We start from the raw sequence: 19,627 nt of genomic DNA, 5'->3' as shown, positions 1-19,627 counted from the left end.
CACAGTGTACTGTGAAACCCATACATGCAATCCAAGCCATATGTCCACATTTTGTAAATTCATCAGATTGTGTTGCACTGCACCCCACTTCTCACCCCAAATGATTGTCAGTACTTACAGTAGATAGCGTCAAACATTTTTCTAAAAGAGGAAAGAAAGAAGTTAAGAAAGAACTTATATTTTTTAGGCTTGTAATCAAGTATCTAAACTCACAAAAGTCAAATAAAGCAAACTGTAGTAAAAAAATAGAATATAAATTAAACGATTGCCAGAATGGGGGCCCCCTAGTGGTCAGGGTCCCTAGGCAGCTGCATAGTCTGCGTATAGGCTGGGCCGGCCCTGGTCCCCACCGTACCTATGCAAACCTACACTCTTGCAGTGTACCAATTGTTAGCAGGGATAGGCGCCAGCACCCTCGTGAGGATAAGTGGGACTGAAGATGAATGAATGAGTCATTTTGGATGGATGAATGGATGGATGGATGGATGGATGGATGGATGGATGGCAATCGCGCAGCAACGTCCTACTATAGCTCCATATGACGATGAGCAAAAAGCAAGTGACCACGTGATGCGGAAGTAGACTCTAGCTTCTTTTGTTCACATCAATCAAAGCGGACACGGACGGAGAGCTGCTGAATCAGGAAATCGCTGGTACATCATTTATTTTCCATTTTTAAAATTACGCGTAACCCTTTTCGAGCAACTGCACGTATCCGTTCGCTCCACCTCGGCAAACTACATCGTCTTGAAAATGTTTGTAAAGTTTCTTTTTCCGTCCCCCTGCCTGTCGCGGTATTTTTTGACGTGCATGTCGTTATTAAGTATGCGTTAGCTTAACGCGGAGATAAAGGTTGGGCTAATTATCCCTAAATGTTGGCGTGTAGTCCCGCGGGAGGATAAAGGAGAAGTTGTGGAGTTTGTACGAGGACCGAACTTTACTGGTGACCTTTATGTTCGAGGTTCATGATAAAAGTTGAGGAATTGCTGGCTCTGTTAGCTCGCTAGCCAATCTCCAAGCGAACAAAGAGCGTCGGTGCTTAGCTTCGTGGAGCTAGGCAGCTAGGCGGACACACGCTATGGGCTTTGTTGCGTTTACTCTCCGTCCGTCTGTCTCTGTGTAGTTGGACTTCTTAGAAAATGAGCTTTCATGGTGTTCTGAGGACAGGCACTACTTACAACTAAACTCAGTTGAAGTCCCAACTCTCCTCAACACTTCTCTGCATCTTCTACTGTAAACGGTGGGCTTCGTGCGACGTTAGAACATTTTGTCCATGTCACACAAAGTTTGAAGTAGAATAATAGAGAACCTATTAGTGTTCGTTAAATCGAGTTTTGTGGGAATTTTCATCGTCTACTTCAGATTTGCCTCAAAAGTGTGTCCTATCTTTGTCCTGAATTTTGAAAACAGTGCAGTTGTCCTCAGTTTACGACGCTTCGACAGGACGGAACCTAGGACTTATTTCTATTAAAATGAGACTGGGAAACAATTTGATTAAATAAAAACCTCAAATTGGCTTGCTGATTCCAAAATTTAGTTTATTTTTTTAAATATACCTGTTTTTTTCTTCACAGCCTAAAGCATTACATCCTAGTATAAACGATCAAAAAGTAAATAAGTAGGCAAATCGTGCGTTTCTGAGACCTTTGGTAATCTTTGGGCACCTAACGATTCGATTACGATTCAGAGGCTACGATTCGATTATAAATTGATTATTGATGAGCCCCCATTTCGTATATTAGTTACAAAATTTGTACATTAAGCCTCTCCGGCTCAAGATAACAAGTTCAAAACAGTAAATAAAATACTCAAGTCCCCATTCTGTATCAGCAGCTTTAAACTACATTCAATTGCCCTATTGGCCCGAGTATCAGACAGCCCTGATTATAAGACGATCCCCTCTTTTTCAAGACTCAAGTTTGAAAAAAAGACTTTTTGAACCCCAAATTTTTATACAGAAAATAATTACAGTACATCTGAAACAAATGATTATAACAAATCTGAATAAGGAAAAACATTGCAATAAAATAATGCAAACTGGTTAAACTTGAGAGTAGCTGAGATCTGTCATGACAGAACATTACTCCTCAAGTTCAGCATCCGCTTCAATGATATCTGGCGCCATCTAGCGTCGTGAATGGATATAATGTCTAGACCCCAAATATAAGACGACTCCCACTTTTTCAGTCTTGTTTCAATGCAAAAAAGAGTCTTATATTCAAGCCAATATGGTAAATTAACGTTGTGAATCAACCGTTAAAGTTGTTAAAATTGCTCCCGTTATTCCATAATTTCCCTTTTGTCTACTTTCGACATTGGAAAGTTTAAAAAGTGTTTTAAAGATGGATTCAAGTCAAGATTTTGCCGATTTAGGAGTATTTTACATAAATAGTTAATTAGGTTTGCTTGGAAGGTTAGCTACAACAGCCTTCTAGGGAAGACTACTGCTTTAAGATGGCGGCTGTTTACTAACACTGGCAAGTCTGTCGTGTCACTTCTAGTTTTCTTTACATGTGCTGCTATGCATATGCCATGCATATGTGCTGCATTATGTGGACGTAGTAGCGCTGGTCGGTAGCAGTCAGGTATTTTATCTAGCGGCATGAGTTGAGCCAGAGCCTTGAATTGAGCATCATCATTACCCGGGTAATGAATGACAAGCATGATGTTTAGTTCCTCATTGCGTCCCGAAGACCGCACTGACAGTTTTAGTTTCGCTTTACTTGACATATTTCAATAATCGGAATTTGGATGTTTGTGAATCGTTCTCGAATCCTCCGCAAATAATCTAAGAATCGGAAATTTCGCACACCTCTACAATTCAGTCATTAGGTGTCAGCAGCCGACAACACGCGTACAGCATATAAATGCTGATACACTTTGAGAAGATAAAAAATTGCTAAGAATTTAGCCACACATCTTTATAGTAGACATGTGCCGATTACCGGTTTCAAGGTAAATATGAAAACGTCAAGGTTTCAAAACTGCAAAAATTTTCTGTCATACTGTCCCTAAGGTATTAGCTATTTTTTATGTCTAAAAAAAATCATTAAGAAATCCCTCACTTGCAGCTGTAAGGCTCAACCTTCTCCCACTGGTTGTTGCTCAGTGTCAGTGAGTCAGCTGTGAGGTGAAACTCCTGAACTTTTTCCCCCATTGAAGAAAACGAAATCGCTGGTATGGGAATCCTTCGGCTACAGAAGTTACAGATGGCCGCAGCTTAGAGGAGGGCCAACCGACATGTAAAACGTGTGCGGTGGGTGGCTGCTAAGGTGGCAATACCTCCAATATGATTTCGCATTTATACAAAATTAGAGGTTAGTGAAAACTAGTGATGGCCAAATGAAGCCTTATGAAGCAATGAAGCTTTGCAGCCAATTGGTTTGCACATGTAGCAAAGCTTCATTGTGCTTCATTTACTCTATGGCGCCATCAAGTGGTCTACAAGCCCAAGAGGTCAACATTGTTAAGAATTCAATGGTTATTTGATTATGACAAAGATATGAATGTGCTTATGTTTGTAATTTAGTACGTGAACAAAATAACAAAACAAAAATAACAAAACAAGTACTAAGGATAATTTGTTATTCATTTTTGTTGAGAAATAATAGCTTTCCCACAGTGGCTGGCTTTAAACGGTTTCTTTTTTTTTTTTGGACAATATTTCACCAGCTTTAGAAAATATTCTTTTTTCACAAGGCACAGATGAAGCTGGGGTGCTGATAAATGTGAGTGTCAGTTTTTATAAATTCGGGTAGGTATTCTTTTCTGCCTCCCAGTACACTAATGGATTGTTCATTCTGTTGATGTTTATTAATGTAGTTCTTCTCCCTTACCTTATTGAAAGCAATCAAATGAAAATGTTCCCATACAGGGGAGGATCGCTTTTTTTTTGCGCAGTTTCCATCGCAAGCAAAGGACAAGGCTCGAAAAAAGATTGCACTGGTTGCACTGTTGCGCACAGATCATGTAACAAGTACAGGAGCCCGAAATACACAAAATGTGAGATAACAGGCGATCACGTTTTGCAACCAATTTATACCGTAGTCTGTAGCCTACTGTGTTTGCAATGCGCGCCGAACGTCGGATCACTTCCGTAGCGTACATCAGATTCAGCCGGCCGGCGAGGCTTCTCACTTCATCATTTCCGGGTTCTGCCGAAATGACGCGCGCCTCGCTACAAGCCTCGTGGAAACACCCCTCCCATTACTCGACACAAGCTTCGGAACCTCGGCCCATTTCGTCCCATCACTAGTGAAAACTAGAGGCGTGCAAAATTTCCGATTCTTAGATTATTCGCGATTCGGCCGTGGAAGATTCGAGAACGATTCACAAACATCCAAATTCCGGTTATTGAATTATACCAGGTAAAGCGGAAATAAAACGCAGTCAGCGCGGTCTTCGGGACGCAATGAGGAACGGACCGAGAGTAAATATCATGTGCAGCTAATGCCGCTAGGTAAAAAAAACAAAAACAATAATACCTGACTGTGGCCGTCAGCCGCTACAAACAGCGCCCAGTTGCTAGTTGCTACAAACATAGTGCAACATACGGCTATGGTAGATATCACATATATCTAGACTAGATGTAAAATGACGGACTTTCCAGCGCTAGTAAACAGGCGCCATCTTAAAGCAGTAGACTTCTCTAGAAGGCTCGGTTGTAGAGAACCTAATTACTTTTTATCTAAAATACCCCTAAATCGGCAAAATCTTGACTTGAATCTATCTTTAAATGATGAAACAGTTTTAAAACTTTCACATGTCGAAAGTAGACATGAGGGAAATTATGGAATAACGGGCGCAATTTTAACAACTTTAACGGTTGATTCACAACATTAATTGAATGTAGTTTAAAGCTGCTGATACAGAATGGGGACTTGAGTATTTTATTTACTGTTTTTAACCGGTAACTTGATACTAAATAAGTAGTTTGGTTTATTTAGCCTGACAGGATTTTTGAACAATTTTGGAACAAATATACAAAACATTAAAAAAAAAAAAAAAAATGGGGGGAGGGGGGCATCAGTAATCGATTTATAATCGAATCGGAGTCTGAATCGTAATCGAATCGTTAGGTGCCCAAAGATTCCCACCTCTAGTGAAAACTGTCATTGAACGTTTCCCACCAGATACGAGTTAACACCAGCGTGAATAGTGTGTCTAGCGGTGGTAAAATGTGTTTTTTTTTCTCTCTGGCAACTGTGTTGAGAAAGAGTGCGTTTGTATAATTTAAAGATAATACGAGTCATACACACATGCTTTTTATGGAAAATAATTCAGTTATTTTTGCTCTGATGGTAATCATGTTGAGCTGTGGCTGTGGGTTTAGGCTCACCTAAAGGACTGTATTTTTAATTTTATTAAGAATATTTTATTTAAACTTAACATTATACATTTGTTCCAATTTGCTAATATGTTTTGCAAATGAAAAATCCTCTTCAATGGAAAATGTGTTAATTTTTTTTAAAACCCAGATATCTCAAAGTTACACATTTTAGAGCTGTAATTACAATACCGTGAATCCTGTGAAACCGTGATATTTAGGCTTAAAGTTATCATACCGTCAGAATACCATACCGGCACATGCCTACTTTGTAGTTGTTGTGCCTCTTCAATCCGTCACTGTCTTTCTCCGTCTGAGATTTGGACAAAGTCCATTTCACCTCCTGGATCCATTAAAGCTAGTTTCTCCAACAGCTGTGTGTAGGTAGCCAATATGTGACCAGTAGACGGGGCAATCTGAGATATTCGTATTTGATTGGCTAAAATAGTATTTGCATTTCCAAATGCCTGACAATGTCTGTTTCGACGAAATGACAAATTATTAAATTTCAACGTTTTTCTAAACAAGATTCTTAATCTTGTACACGATCAAGGAATTATCTATCCTTTTAACTGCGTAGTATGTTTCTAATTGCGTGTAATTATAATTACAGTAGCCATCTTTTCTAAGGTGTTATTTCTTATACATTTTATTGTTTGTAGGGCTGCAACTATCGATTATTTTAGTAGTCGATTAATCGATGAACTAGTTAGTTCGAATAATCGAGTAATCGGAAAAGGAACATGAAAAATTAAAATACCTGAGCTGAGCCTCAAACGGTATTAAAAATAAATAAATGAGGATCTATGTACAACAAAAGAACAATTGGCTAACTTACATGGCAAAAGTCCGCTAGCTTAAATGCTATAATAATGCTAACGTTTTTTTTTTCCAATGCTCTTAACAAATGGTTCAGACTCATATTACCACAAAAAACAGCCAAATATACACATAAACTAAATTACAAATGCATTAAAAATCATTAGCCCAAAGAAAAACTTAGCTTATGTTGGTCTTAACAGGGAGCAGTTGGATTCAGCCATGTGAAATAAGGCAGACCAGACCAGAGGGCAATGTACTATAAACTAAATCTAAACACTTTCAAAACAAAACATTACAACGTCACTTTAGTTAAACGAATACTTGAGGCAACAAAATTTAATTCCAATATTTTTTTCTAATCGAATACTCTAGTTAATCGATTGATCGTTGCAGCACTAATTGTTTGTCAATATTAGAATAACTGAATGAAACACATGTCAATATTGCCTAGCAAACATTATGTAGATGTAATAAAAAATATATATATTTTAGATGCAGCATAACACCCTCTTTTCAGCCACACAAAAAAAAAAACAACATTTTTTGCTGGGCAGCAGCGATATGTTTTGGACAGTATTTTACATATTTATTTTGAGAAAACGGGCATCATCTAGTTCAAAAACTTGGATAGCGATAAACTGAGATAAGTTTTGGATTGTGCACTCAGGAATTCGTTAAGTCTCAGACCTAACGCAAAAAAAAAAAAAAAACGGTATGGATGAAATAATTGTAAGCAAAAAACACCAAACAACCGGTGATTTAGTTTGCCTTCTTTGTGCCATGTGACCATAATGACAGTACTACAAACAGTTCTTTCATAACAACTTTGTCATAATTCCTGTGTATATGACATCTATGCTGTATCACAAATGAAAAACTGTACATCTGAGCGTACCGTTCCGTGTAAGCAACAAGTCGGTATTCATACGCAACCAAGTACATTAAGTTCAGTTAAAAACCTCCAAATGTTGTAATAGGAAATGTTCGTATGAGAAACACTGGAAAGCTAAAAATAGTACAAAACTGTCAAATGCAAAAGTACAGCAGGCTCTTGTACTGTTCCTAATCTCAAAATGCTGCTGTCCTTGATTACCCGCAGCTTTTTTTTTTGACTGAAAATGCCACGCAAGAAGGTGACAGACATCTCTGGAAACGGGTCTCTAAAGAAGAAGAAAGCGAGTGGCAAAAGAAAAGAGAGAGACTTTAGCAGCGACGACGACTTTGAGTACGAACAGGAGAACAACAAGAAGCCAGGCAAGCCCTCCACAAAGTCCACTTTGCAACCTGTCACTGTGGCGGATGATGAAAAAGAGAAAATTGTAAGTCTGTGCCAGTCTTCTTGATTTTTGTTATTTTTAAACAGCAGCTTGTTTTTTAGCAGTTTGTGTTTCTTTTGCACAGAAACTCGAATGTCCAAAGGTGAAAGGTCAACTGGTCATATTTGGAGCAACTAACTGGGATTTGATTGGAAGAAAAGAAGTCCCCAAACAACAAGGTAAAAAAAAAAAAATATTAGAAAAACTAATTACCGTATAAACTTATGATAAATCAACTTTTTTCTTTTTTTTTTTTTTTTTGGGCCAAAAACAATGACATTCAATGCAAAAGTGGTATCAAATGGGATCTGGTATAGCAAAATGAGTTGCACCAATTAGGGTTGTTGAAAGTATCTAGTGCTGCAACTAGAGATCGATTGGGTCCGATCACGTCATTTTCAAAGTATCGGAATCGGCAAAAAAATATCGGCTATGCCTTTTTTTTAATATATATATTTTTTAATTAAATCGTTTTCTAATTGTATTTATTGTATTTCAGACATAAAATGTTACAATCATCCAGAGTATTTAGTTTAGGCTTAAGGTAGGGTTATCAAATTTATCCCGATAACGGCGGTAATTAATTTTTTAAAAAATGTTAAAAACGTTAAAATATTTAACGTAATCAATGCATGCGCTGCACGACCTACTCACGCATTGTCGCGCTCAATCTGTAATGGCGCCGTTTTACCTATATAGAGAGATAAAAGGCAGCGTAAAATAGGTAGAGTGAATTTTGGCAGCCTTTGGAGCCTTGTTTTAATTGGCTAAAGCCTTACAATCCCTCTTCCCACGATTAGAAATATCATGGGAAGCAATGTGGGGAAGCAAGGTAGCAATTGATCTTTTTCTTAACACCTAATGTTATTTCCCAGAGCGGAGAAGATATATCAATTGGTAGCACTACGCACAGTCATGGTTCCACTTCCCATCATGCATTTAGGCATGGCTACAGTATCATTTACTGAAAGCGCAACAAATACACTAGATGGCAATATTTAGTCACAATATACAAAGTCACAAGTCTTTCTATCCGTGGATCCCTCTCACAGAAAGAATGTAAATAATGTAAATGCCATCTTGAGGATTTATTGTCATAATAAACAAATACAGTACTTATGTACTGTTTGTTGAATGTATATATTCGTCCGAGTTTTATTCATGTTTTTCTTAATGCATTGCCAAAATGTATATGATAGGTAAAAATTATCGGGAATGATTGGAATTGAATCGGGAGCAAAAAAAAAAAAAGCAATCGGATCGGGAAATATCGGGATCGGCAGATACTCAAACTAAAACGATTGGGATCGGATCGCGAGCAAAAAAACATGATTGGAACAACCCTAGCTGCAACGATTAATCGTCTAACTCGAGGATTCGATTAGGAAAAAAAGATTCAAATTAAATTTTGCTGCTTCGAGTATTCATTTAAAGTGGCGTTGTAATGGTTTGTTTTGAAAGTGTTGGCATTTAGTTTTTATTTGGTGGACCCACCGCCTCTAGTCTGCCTCATTTCACATGGCTGAATCCAGCTACTCCGTTAAGACTAATCTAATGATTATATAAAATATAATAACTAATAAAAAATTTTTTTTTAATGGATTCATAATTCAGTTTATATGTATTTTTAGCCTTTTTTGTGGGAATATGTGTCCCAACCATTTAAGAGCATTGTTAAAAAAAAAAGTTAGCATTTTATAGCATTTAAGCTAGCTGACTTTTGCTATGCAAGTTAGCCAATAGTTGTTTTTGTTTTTTGCTGTACATACTGTTACATACTTTTTATAACGTTTGAGGCTCAGCTCAGGTATTTTCTTTTTTTATGTTCCTTATCCGATTTCTCAATTACTCGAACTAACTAGTTCATTGATTAATCAACTACTAAAATAACCGATAGCTGCAGCCCTAAAAGTATCGATCCTGAAATGTTGTTTACAAGTATGGGATTTGATTGCAAAAATATCGATACTCAGTTATTTTTTTCTGTATTACTACAGGCTGCCAGAAATTTGTTGTAAAGGGGAAATTAGATTTTGCGCTACTCTTGATAGTAACAGTAATGAAGGATATTTTTGCATTTTTCTTGTCAACTCATTGGCTGCCATTGACGGCACTAGATGTCCAATTCATGTTGACTTCTCAGTCAACATGAATTGGACGTCTAGCGACATCATCAACACTCTGAGATGAGCATTCACAGCCAGTCCTCACAGTTTAAACGAATTGGATGATTTTCGTTTTTTGGGGACTTATGGGTCACTTCCCTTTTGATTTAGGGTCCTTTCCTGTACATTTCCCGGTCACTTTCTCAAGATGTTGGGGCATTCCTTGCAATGGTCAAATCAATAACAATGACGAATGGTTCAGATTAGGACATTAATCAATCAAGACAAGGAATGTCCCTGATCCGGAAGAGTCTCTGTAATCACAAAAATCTTGAATGCACGGGGAATTCCAGTGTGTGTGTGTAACGCATCTGTGTAAGTGTATGCATATTCTGGACACCCCTCCCCCCTGCTGAGGTCTTATTGATGCGCACACGCTGTTAAATGTGCTTTGTCGCAAAGGGATTTGTGATGGGGAGAAAGGGGGGGCTCTTATTCATAGCCGCTGCTAGACAAAGACCTTGTTTGAAGGATGCTGCACCTGCTCTATACGTACTAAAATTTCATCATCTGGTGAGAATTTATGGCCGTACAATATTTATTATTAGTCATAGTAATTACAAAAAAAATGTACCTCTTTTCTAGCGGCTTTCCGCAACCTCGGCCAGAATTTGTGGGGTCCGCACCGCTACGGCTGTCTAAATGACATCCTGGTTAGCTGCGTGATTTCCGGGCCCTGCGCGGCACACAGTCTTCTCATCACCACCGAGGGCAAGCTGTGGAGTTGGGGTGAGTGGCGTGCTCACGGTAAAAATTTGGCTTTTTCACCTTCTGAGGTAGAAGTTCAAATGGATTTTTTTGTGCAGGGCGCAACGACAAAGGTCAGCTGGGCCACGGAGACACCAAACGTCTGGATGCCCCCAAGTTGATTGAGGCGCTGGCTGATCAGGTGACTGTCTCTGCAGCCTGCGGACGAAATCACACCCTGGCGCTCACAGGTATGCTTATACAGCATCATTATGTACATACAGTACCTGTTAATGTATTTTTTTTTTTTTTTAAAGAGGATGCCATTGCATATTCCTTTGGTGAAAACAAGCTGGGACAGCTCGGCCAAGGAAGTCAGACTGATGCCGTCCTCAGTCCAGCACCTGTAAGTACAAACTACTTTGTACATGCAATAGGACTGGGCACCTGGCACAATGAGAAAAAATGGAAAAGAGAAAAAGAAGAAAAAAACACTTTTCATGGATAATACACATTGGAGAAATGTTCATTTTCCACTTAACATTACTGGTTCTTTGAAATGTGCATCTTTTCAATAACAAATAATTGACAGTGACATAATATGAACATAGAAAGTTGATGCTAAAAATAGAAATAAAAACAAGAAATTCTCCTTGGCCATTGACAGTAACAGAATAGTAGAAGAATGCATCTTTATTGATAAACTTGATTCTGTCAGTGTACAGGAAGAGCATATGCCCCGAGAGTTGTTTTTAATCGAGTTAATTACAGCTTAAAAATTATTTAAGCGTAACTAATCGCAATTCAGAACATCTATAAAATATGCCATATTTTTCTGTAAATTATTGTTGGAATGGAAAGATAAGACACAAGATGGATATATACATTCAACATACGGTACATAAGTACTGTATTTGTTTATTATAACAATAAGTCAACAAGATGGCATTAACATTATAATTCTGTTAAAGCGATCCATGGATCAAAAGACTTGTAGTTCTTAAAAGATAAATGTTAGTACAAGTTATAGAAATTTTATAATAAAACACCTCTTAATGTTTTCGTTTTAGTAAAATTTGTAAAATTTTCAGTCAAAAAATAAACTATTAGCCAGCCATTGTTGATGTCAATAATAACACAATGCTCATGGATGCTTAAGCCCATAAAATTAGTCTCACCCAAGCGCCAGCAGAGGGCGACAAAACTCCAAAAAACACAAGTAACAAGTTGGCATTGCACTGTGCTGTCATTCTAATCTGTTTGAGCGGGGCATGTGCGTTAATTGCGTCAAATATTTTAACGTGATTAATTAAAAAATTAATTACTGCCTGTTAACGTGATAATTTTGACAGCCCTGGATTTAAGATTTCAAAAGTCGAATCGTAGCACCCTGAATCGTAATTGAATCGAATCATGGGGTGCCTATGATGGCACAGCCCTAATGAATTTTTGTTAATATTGAATAAAATACCACGACACAGTACTAATTTTCGTTCCATTGTATGTTGGCAATAAGCTAACATCTTGTCGTGAACAAATGAATGCAAAGTTTGATCGAATTGAGGTCACGACTGATTACCAGAATTAGTCCCCCTCCAATTTTTATTTTTTTACAATACAATCTCGATCTTAAAAACGCCAAGGCCTAACATGCACAAAACGTAGTACAATACCAACAACGAAAATGAAGATGTCCGTATTTTCCTGGCTCAGATTTCCTACAACGGCCAGCCGTTGGTGAAAGTTGCATGCGGCGCAGAGTTCAGCATGGTAGTGGACTGCAAAGGGAACCTTTATTCCTTCGGCTGCCCTGAGTACGGACAGCTCGGTAAGACGACGTGAAATCGCCCAACGCACATTACAAGGCTTTAGAATCACCAGGGATATGGTTTTGAAATCAGGACACAACAGCGACGGCAAGTTCATAGCGCGCGCTCAGCGCATCGAGTACGACTGTGAACTCATCCCTCGCCGCGTCGCCATCTTCATCGAGAAGTCCAAAGACGGCCAGATCACGCCCGTGCCAAACGTGGTGGTCCGAGACGTGGCCTGTGGATCCAACCACACGGTGAGCGATGACTACGCAGAGGTGTTTCATTTGTTATGCTAAATGTCGACGCTTGTTTTTCTTGGTGCACGTAGCTGGTGTTGGACTCACAGAAGCGAGTATTCAGCTGGGGGTTTGGCGGTTACGGGCGTCTGGGCCACACGGAGCAGAAGGACGAGATGGTTCCTCGCCTGGTTAAACTGTTCGACTTTCCTGGACGGGGAGCCAGCCATATCCATACGGGCTACCAGTGTTCCTTTGCTATCAGTGAGATGGGTAAGAACATTTATCAATCTATTGCCATTGACTGCGATAGACGACCAATCCAATTTGACTGGGAAGATCAGCAGCGATAATTTACTATTTCCTTTTCTAGAATCTCCAATCAAAACAATAGAAAATACATAAGAAGTTAATGTTAGAATCCTAGCAGTACTTACTGTCAGTAATTGAAATGGTACAACCCAAAATTACAGATGGTAAGTTGAGTTACACTTGTATAGCACCTTTCCACCTTTAAAGCAACAATATGTAACTTTTCAACCTACCGTAATTTTTGGACTATAAGCTGCTACTTTTTTCCCTTTGTTTTGATATTTGTGGTTTATAGTCTAGTGCGGCTTATTTGTTGATTTAGTTGGGTTAATAGGTAACACTTTATTTAACAGCGGCGTCATAAGACTGTCATAACACAGTCATAATTATGAAATGACACTATCATGGGCGTTACTGAATGCTTACACTGCTGGCCAAAAGTATTGGCACCCCTGCTGTTCTGTTAGATAATGCTCAATTTCTCCCAGAAAATGATTGCAATTACAAATGCTTTGGTAGTAATATCTTCATTTATTTTGCTTTGAAAAAACACAAAAGAGAATGGGGGAAAAAAAACATAATTTTACACAAAACTCCAAAAATGGGGCAGACAAAAGTATTGGCACCCTGAGCCTAATACAGGGTGACCCCAAAAAAGTTTACACTGCCATAATACAACTTAAATGCCATGTTTATTCATCTTAGAATTAGAATTTAATCACAAATTATACATTATTGTAAAGAACATGTACAGTACACTCTATTTTTCAATGTGTCCTCCCTTAAGTGTCACAACAGCCTCCAGGCGCCTGCGGAACGTTTGTTTATGTAGGATGCTGTCATCTTTTCCCAAGATCTAACAATGAACCTCTCCAAGGCTGCCACAGAAGTTTGTGGCTTCTTACAGGCACTGTCCTCCACAGTTGCCCATATGCTATAATCCAGGGGATTGAGATCTGGACTCTGGGTGGCCACATATCACCTTGTCAATCAACTTTTTGGTCCCCACAGATCGGGCACTTCCAGACCCAGGTTTTCGTGAGGCTGTTCCAGTATCTTTCAGCTTCTTTTTAACTTTGTAGACTGCACATCTGGATATTCTCAGATTTGCTGCAATCTCAGAAGGTGTCAGACCGGCACGCAGCAATTCAGGTACAGCTAAAGTTTTCTTCATTTTCAGCAGAAGCACAGGAATTGTAGAGACGAAAGATTACCAGCTGCATTGAGTGACCTTAATGAATCACTTAAGCATGACAACCTATTTAGATATGTTTCAATGGCTTTTAAACAAGCAGTCAACTGAGTGTAAACTTTTTTTTGTGTCACCCTGTACTTGGTAGCACAACCTTTAGACAAAAAAGTTGCGAACAACCGCTTCCAGTATTCTTCAATGAGTTTCTTACAATGCTCTGCTGGAATTTTATACCGTTCTTCTTTGGCCAACTGCTCCAGGTGTCTGAGATTTGAAGGGTGCCTTTCCTTCTCCAAACTGCCATTTTCAAATCTCTATGGGATTCAGGTCTGGACTCATTGCTGGCCACTTTAAAAGTCTCCAGTGCTTTCTCTCAAACCATTTTCTAGTGCCTTTTTGAAGTGTGTTTTGGGTCATTGTCCTGCTAGAAGACCCATGACCTCTGAGGGAGACCCAGCTTTCTCACACTGGGCCCTACATTATGCTGCAAAATTTGTTGGTAGTCTGACTTCATAATGCCACGCACACGGTCAAGCAGTCCAGTGTCAGAAGGAGCAAAGCGACCCCAAAACATCAGGAAACTTCCGCCATGTTTGACTGTGGGGACCGTTTTCTTTTCTTTGAAGGCCTAGTTTTTTTCCTGTAAACTCTATGTTGATGCCTTTTCCTAAAAAGCTTTACTTTTGTGTCATCTGACTAGAGAACATTCTTCCAAAACGTTTTTGGCTTTCTCAGGTAAGTTTTGGCAAACTCCAGCCTGGCTTTTTTATGTCTCTGGGTCAGAAGTGGGACCTTCCTGTGTATCTTACCAGAGAGTCCCTTTTCGTTCAGATGCCGATGTATAGTACGGGTTGACACTGTTGTACCTTCGGACTGCAGGACAGCTTGAACTTGTTTGGATGTTAGTCGAGATTCTTTATCCACCATCCGCACAATCTTTCGTTGAAGTCTCTTGTCATTTTTTCTTTTCTGTCCACATCTAGGGAGGTCAGCCACAGTGCCATGGGCTTTACACTTATTGATGACACTGCGCACGGTAGACACAGGAACATTCAGGTCTTTGGAAATTGACTTGTAGCCTTGAGATTGCCCATGCTTCCTCACAATTTTGCTTCTCAAATCCTCAGACAGTTCTTTGGTCTTTTCTTTTCTCCATGCTCAATGTGGTACACACAAGGACACAGGACAGAGGTTGAGCCAACTTGAATCCATTTTAAATGGCTGCAAGTGTGGTTTCGTTATTGCCACCACCTGTTATGTGCCACAGGTAAGTAACAGGTGATGTTAATTACACAAATTAGAGAAGCATCACATGATTTTAAAAAGTGCCAATATTGTGTCAAATGATAATGATTTTTTTTTTCATTCTCTTTTGTGTTTTTTTATTGCAAGCAAAATAAGTCAAGATATTACTAACAAAGCATTTGTAATTGCAATAATTCTTCTGGAAGACATTGAGGATTATCTGACAGAATTGCATGGGTGCCAATACCTTTGGACAGCAGTGTATGTCATTAAGTATCATATGGCAAATTATGTCACCAACTCCATTTATGTCCAGCTTGGATCTTTTACACCCTTTCAAAAGGGAGATAATTTGCCGGATAACACTAAATGACATCTTTACTAGAGGCGTGCGAAATTTTCGACTCTTAGATTATTCGCGATTCGGCCGTGGAAGATTCGAGAACGATTCACAAACATCCAAATTCCGATTATTGAATTATACCAGATAAAACGGAAATAAAACACAGTCAGCGCGGTCTTCGGGACGCAATGAGGAACGAACCGAGAGTAAATATCATGTTCAACTCATGCACTAGATAATAAAAAAAAAACTAATACCTGACTGCAGCCATCAGCCGCTACAAACAGCGCCCATTTGCTAGTTGCTACAAACATACGGCAACATATGGCTGTGGTAGATATCACATATATCTAGAACTAGATGTGGAGGACGGCTATGTTAGATCATATACCAAGAACTAGATGCGAAATGACACTTTCCCGCGCTAGTAAACAGGCGTCATCTTAAAGCAGTAGGCTTCTCTAGAAGGCTCTGTTGTAGAGAACCTAATTACTTTTCATCTAAAAAAAAAAAAAACCTAAATCACCAAAATCTTGACTTGAATCTCTTTAAATGATGAAACAGTTTTAAAACTTTCACGTCGAAAGGAGACGGAAGGGAAATTATGGAATAACGGGAGCAATTTTAACAACTTTAACGGTTGATTCACAACATTAAATTAATTGAATGTAGTTTAAAGCTGCTGATACAGAATGGGGACTCGAGTATTTTATTTGCTGTTTTTAACGGTTAACATGATACTGAAATAGTAGTTTGTTTAGCCGGATTTTTGAACAATTTTGGAACTAGCGTACAAAAAAATTAAAAGCCGGGGGCGGGGGGTTGTGGTGAATCAATAATCGATTTATAATCGAATCGGAGCCTCTGAATCGTAATCGAATCGTTAGGTGCCCAAAGATTCCCACCTCTATCTGTTGCAATGTCATAATCAAAATCACAATGTCATAACTATGATTGTCTAATGACAGTCTTATGGTATTAACTGTATTTGACAGCGTTACCAAATACCATAATAACAGGTCTTTTAGCCCTGTGGTGGTTGATATACCTGGATGCCTAAGCTAATGTTTTGACCTGCTTTCTTAGTTTTTAACATGATATGGCGGAAAACACTCAGGTGACTTGAAGTTCCGCTCTGAGACCCCCAATTTGGCCAAATTTCAAAATAGTCCTATTTGCATGTGTGATACATCATTGGAAAGCTTATAATCTCAATTTTCTGGGGGAAGAAAAATTTTGAACTGGAGGGCATTTAAAAAAAAATAATTAAAAAAAAAATTTAAACAGCAAAACCCTAACTAGAGGTGAGAGCACGCGGGAGCATAATTAAAGGCGCCATGATTTTAACAAGATATTATCGTGTACTTACCTCTTTTCAATCCAAAAACTCCATGTAGCATGTATCACCGAGTGTCAAGACACAGCTATGAATGGCCACAGCTGGATTTTGGGGGGATTTTATGGGTGAAACATGGTAATATAACAACGGTCGCGATGCAGAAATCGCAGACATCAAGGAGTGGTCGAGATTTTCATTTTCATATATTTACTCTTAAACGTTTTTTTTTTCTTTGTTTGGATCGATTATTTATCATCTAAAATATTGGGGAAAATACGACAGTAACAAAAAAAAAATACAATTAAGCGATAGTTATGAGGTAGATATCCATGACTTTTTTACAGATTTTTTCATTGTGACGTATTTTGTTTAAATGTTTAAAATACGCGAGCGAACAATTTTTTAAAGTCCTTTTTTTTAAAAAAAAACAACTAAATATTAGACATCAATTAATGATTCTAAAAAATGACACATTTCAAATAATAAATACGATCACTTACCTTCTTTTTATGTCTAGGTTGAAACAAAAGCGGTTGCGCAACGTCTGCAAAGGCTTTTCAGGGTAAAATGGACAAATTAAAAATAGTTCAGGGGCTTATTGCACCAGGAATCTGCTATGGCAGCATATAGCCATATTGTTCTATCAAACACAACAGTTCTTTTGGCGTAAAATACAGCAGTTTCTTTTAAAGAGGGGTGCAAGAGCAGAAACTGCTTTTTCAGCCTTGTGTGTGTTTTCCGCCAAATACATAGTTTTTTTTTTTCATATTTAGAATCCTGCTATTAAGCATTTTTGCTCTAAAAATGAGAAAATGTTATAATGAAAGCCGTATATTGTTCAAACCTAAAACAAAAACATATTTACTCGATTGCTGGATGAAGTTTCAGTAATAAATTGATATAAATGTACTTTTATATGTAGTTTGTTTTTTCTGAAATAATATACAAAATTTACAAAGATTACAATAATCGTCTTAAAGTGTAGTATCGCGATCGAATTGTAACCTGTGAATCGTGATGCGAATGGCAATACACACCCCTTGAATGCTATAATATCGAATCGATGCTAATTTATTTGCGGTTGAATGGTGGCTTCCTTTGTATTTTAGCATTAAGCTAGAGGCGCTAACAAAATGAAATGTATTTTTAGATTTTTAAACACAAATGAAATGAAATATGGAAAAGTGTAATGAATTCAGGCAAATTGACGCAAATTTCTGTTAGCGCTTGAATTAATTCCATTGTATATTAGCATTAAGCTAGCGGCTGCTTAAACTAAAGATTACGTTTATTTTATGTTTTTTTTTTATTTTATTTTTTGGGGGGAGTGATTGTTATTCACCAAACTGAATGATGACCGGAATTGACCCCCGAAAATGTTTTTGCGATCCTGCCATTTGCAGGGAGTCTTTTCTTCTGGGGGGTGACCAACACTTCCAGAGAGTCAACAATGTACCCCAAAGCGGTGCAGGATCTGTGCGGCTGGAAAATCCGTAGTTTGGCATGCGGGTAAGCCCTCCACGTGCGAATTGTGCCATGTGGATGTTTTCAGAAATCACACGTGTGAATATTTTAATTTGCTGGTACGAAATAGGAAAAGCAGCATTATCATCGCAGCAGATGAGGCCACCATTAGCTGGGGACCTTCACCTACTTTTGGAGAGTTGGTAAGATTAAATGCTTTACATCACGATCATGAGCGTGGGTCAAATGGTACAAAATCTGATTGTTTAGGGCTACGGAGACAACAAAGCCAAGTCTTCGACCGTCCCGCAAGAAGTCAAGACTCTGGACGGCATTTATAATCAACAGGTTCGCTGAATGACTTAAGTAGATGCGCCAGATAATGGTCGGCTCACTTTAGTTTTTATGTCGTTTCCAGGTGGTGATGGGTTACTCTCACTCCATGATCATCGCCAGGACAGACACTCCGGCCGAGCAGGAGAGACTGCAAAAGCTGCCCGAGTACAATCCTCGAACAATCTGATCAGGCTCGGAAGCGGTTCGCCCGGTAGACGCGTCTGCCCGACGCTCTTTCCACCAATTTGGACGTTCAAAGAACTATTAAGACCATTTCACTTGTTGAGTGAAGCCTAGTTTACATCAAGCACTTCTTCCTCTTCGTTCTAGGGTTGTGCCTACCTTCCTTTTCTTACACGCTCACTCATTTGTTCGTCGTATGCGTTGCAGCACAGGAGAAATATTGTCAACTTTACGGGTGCTTGAGTATGACCCTCACTTCTGCAGGGACGGATGCTCCATACGAGTGCCTACGTACATTTTTCGTGGCCCTGTTATGGAAGTTGTTTTTCCAGCTTTGTTACATTCCTTCGTGATAGATCAATGTTGGGACTTTTTTTTTTGCCTTGGATGCTTTTGTTTGGGGCCAATGCTGCACTCTCAAAGTATTTGAGATGGGTGAATTATTATTTTTTTTTTCTAAATCAGCAAAGGATGTTAATCTGTTTGTTGTTCTGGTTACATTTTCATTCCAAAATAAAAGTTTGTGTAAACTGATGATCCATTGGAGTTCAGCATGTGGTTATAAACAAGTAGGATTTGTACAAAATGAACTACAGTGATCACTTGTTTTTCGAAATGAATAGGGACTAGAACCCGCCGCGATAAGTGGAAAAACTGCGAAGTAGCACCCCCTCCTCCCCCAATTTTTTGGTGTTCAATGTATTCAGATTTAGCATTGACAAGAGATACATATGACATTTTTAAACTTTCTCCAAATTTTTGTATTTTAATGGTTTTCAAGCACTTAAAAAGTAATGTTTTAAACATGTGACTCACTATTTTTAGACAAGAATAAAAGTGCTTGTCT

The 19,627-nt window shown here is 38.6% G+C and overlaps 1 protein-coding gene across 3 annotated transcripts; it reads left to right on the top strand.

Annotated features, from left to right (window-relative positions):
* Positions 1–494: 494 nt before the first annotated feature.
* rcc2 (regulator of chromosome condensation 2) lies at positions 495–19,530 on the top strand. Of its 3 annotated transcripts, none has more exons than XM_057826489.1 (13): positions 495–653; positions 7,248–7,467; positions 7,550–7,643; positions 10,215–10,358; positions 10,436–10,567; positions 10,634–10,722; positions 12,030–12,144; positions 12,218–12,384; positions 12,459–12,639; positions 18,201–18,306; positions 18,392–18,464; positions 18,532–18,609; positions 18,680–19,528. In XM_057826489.1, the coding sequence occupies exons 2-13, from the start codon at positions 7,267–7,269 to the stop codon at positions 18,782–18,784; spliced, it is 1,485 nt and encodes a 494-aa protein (XP_057682472.1). In that variant the 5' UTR covers positions 495–653; positions 7,248–7,266; the 3' UTR covers positions 18,785–19,528. The 3 variants fall into 3 exon arrangements, with proteins under 3 accessions (XP_057682472.1, XP_057682489.1, XP_057682479.1); XM_057826506.1 differs by lacking the exon at positions 495–653 and adding an exon at positions 666–755 and having other exon boundaries at positions 18,680–19,530; XM_057826496.1 differs by lacking the exon at positions 495–653 and adding an exon at positions 868–1,240 and having other exon boundaries at positions 18,680–19,530.
* Positions 19,531–19,627: the final 97 nt, after the last annotated feature.

Source organism: Corythoichthys intestinalis, chromosome 2 (assembly GCF_030265065.1).
Source record: "Corythoichthys intestinalis isolate RoL2023-P3 chromosome 2, ASM3026506v1, whole genome shotgun sequence".
Taxonomy (NCBI): domain Eukaryota; kingdom Metazoa; phylum Chordata; class Actinopteri; order Syngnathiformes; family Syngnathidae; genus Corythoichthys; species Corythoichthys intestinalis.
Note: the sequence above shows the minus strand (reverse complement) of the source record. Positions and strands in the feature narration are given on the sequence as shown.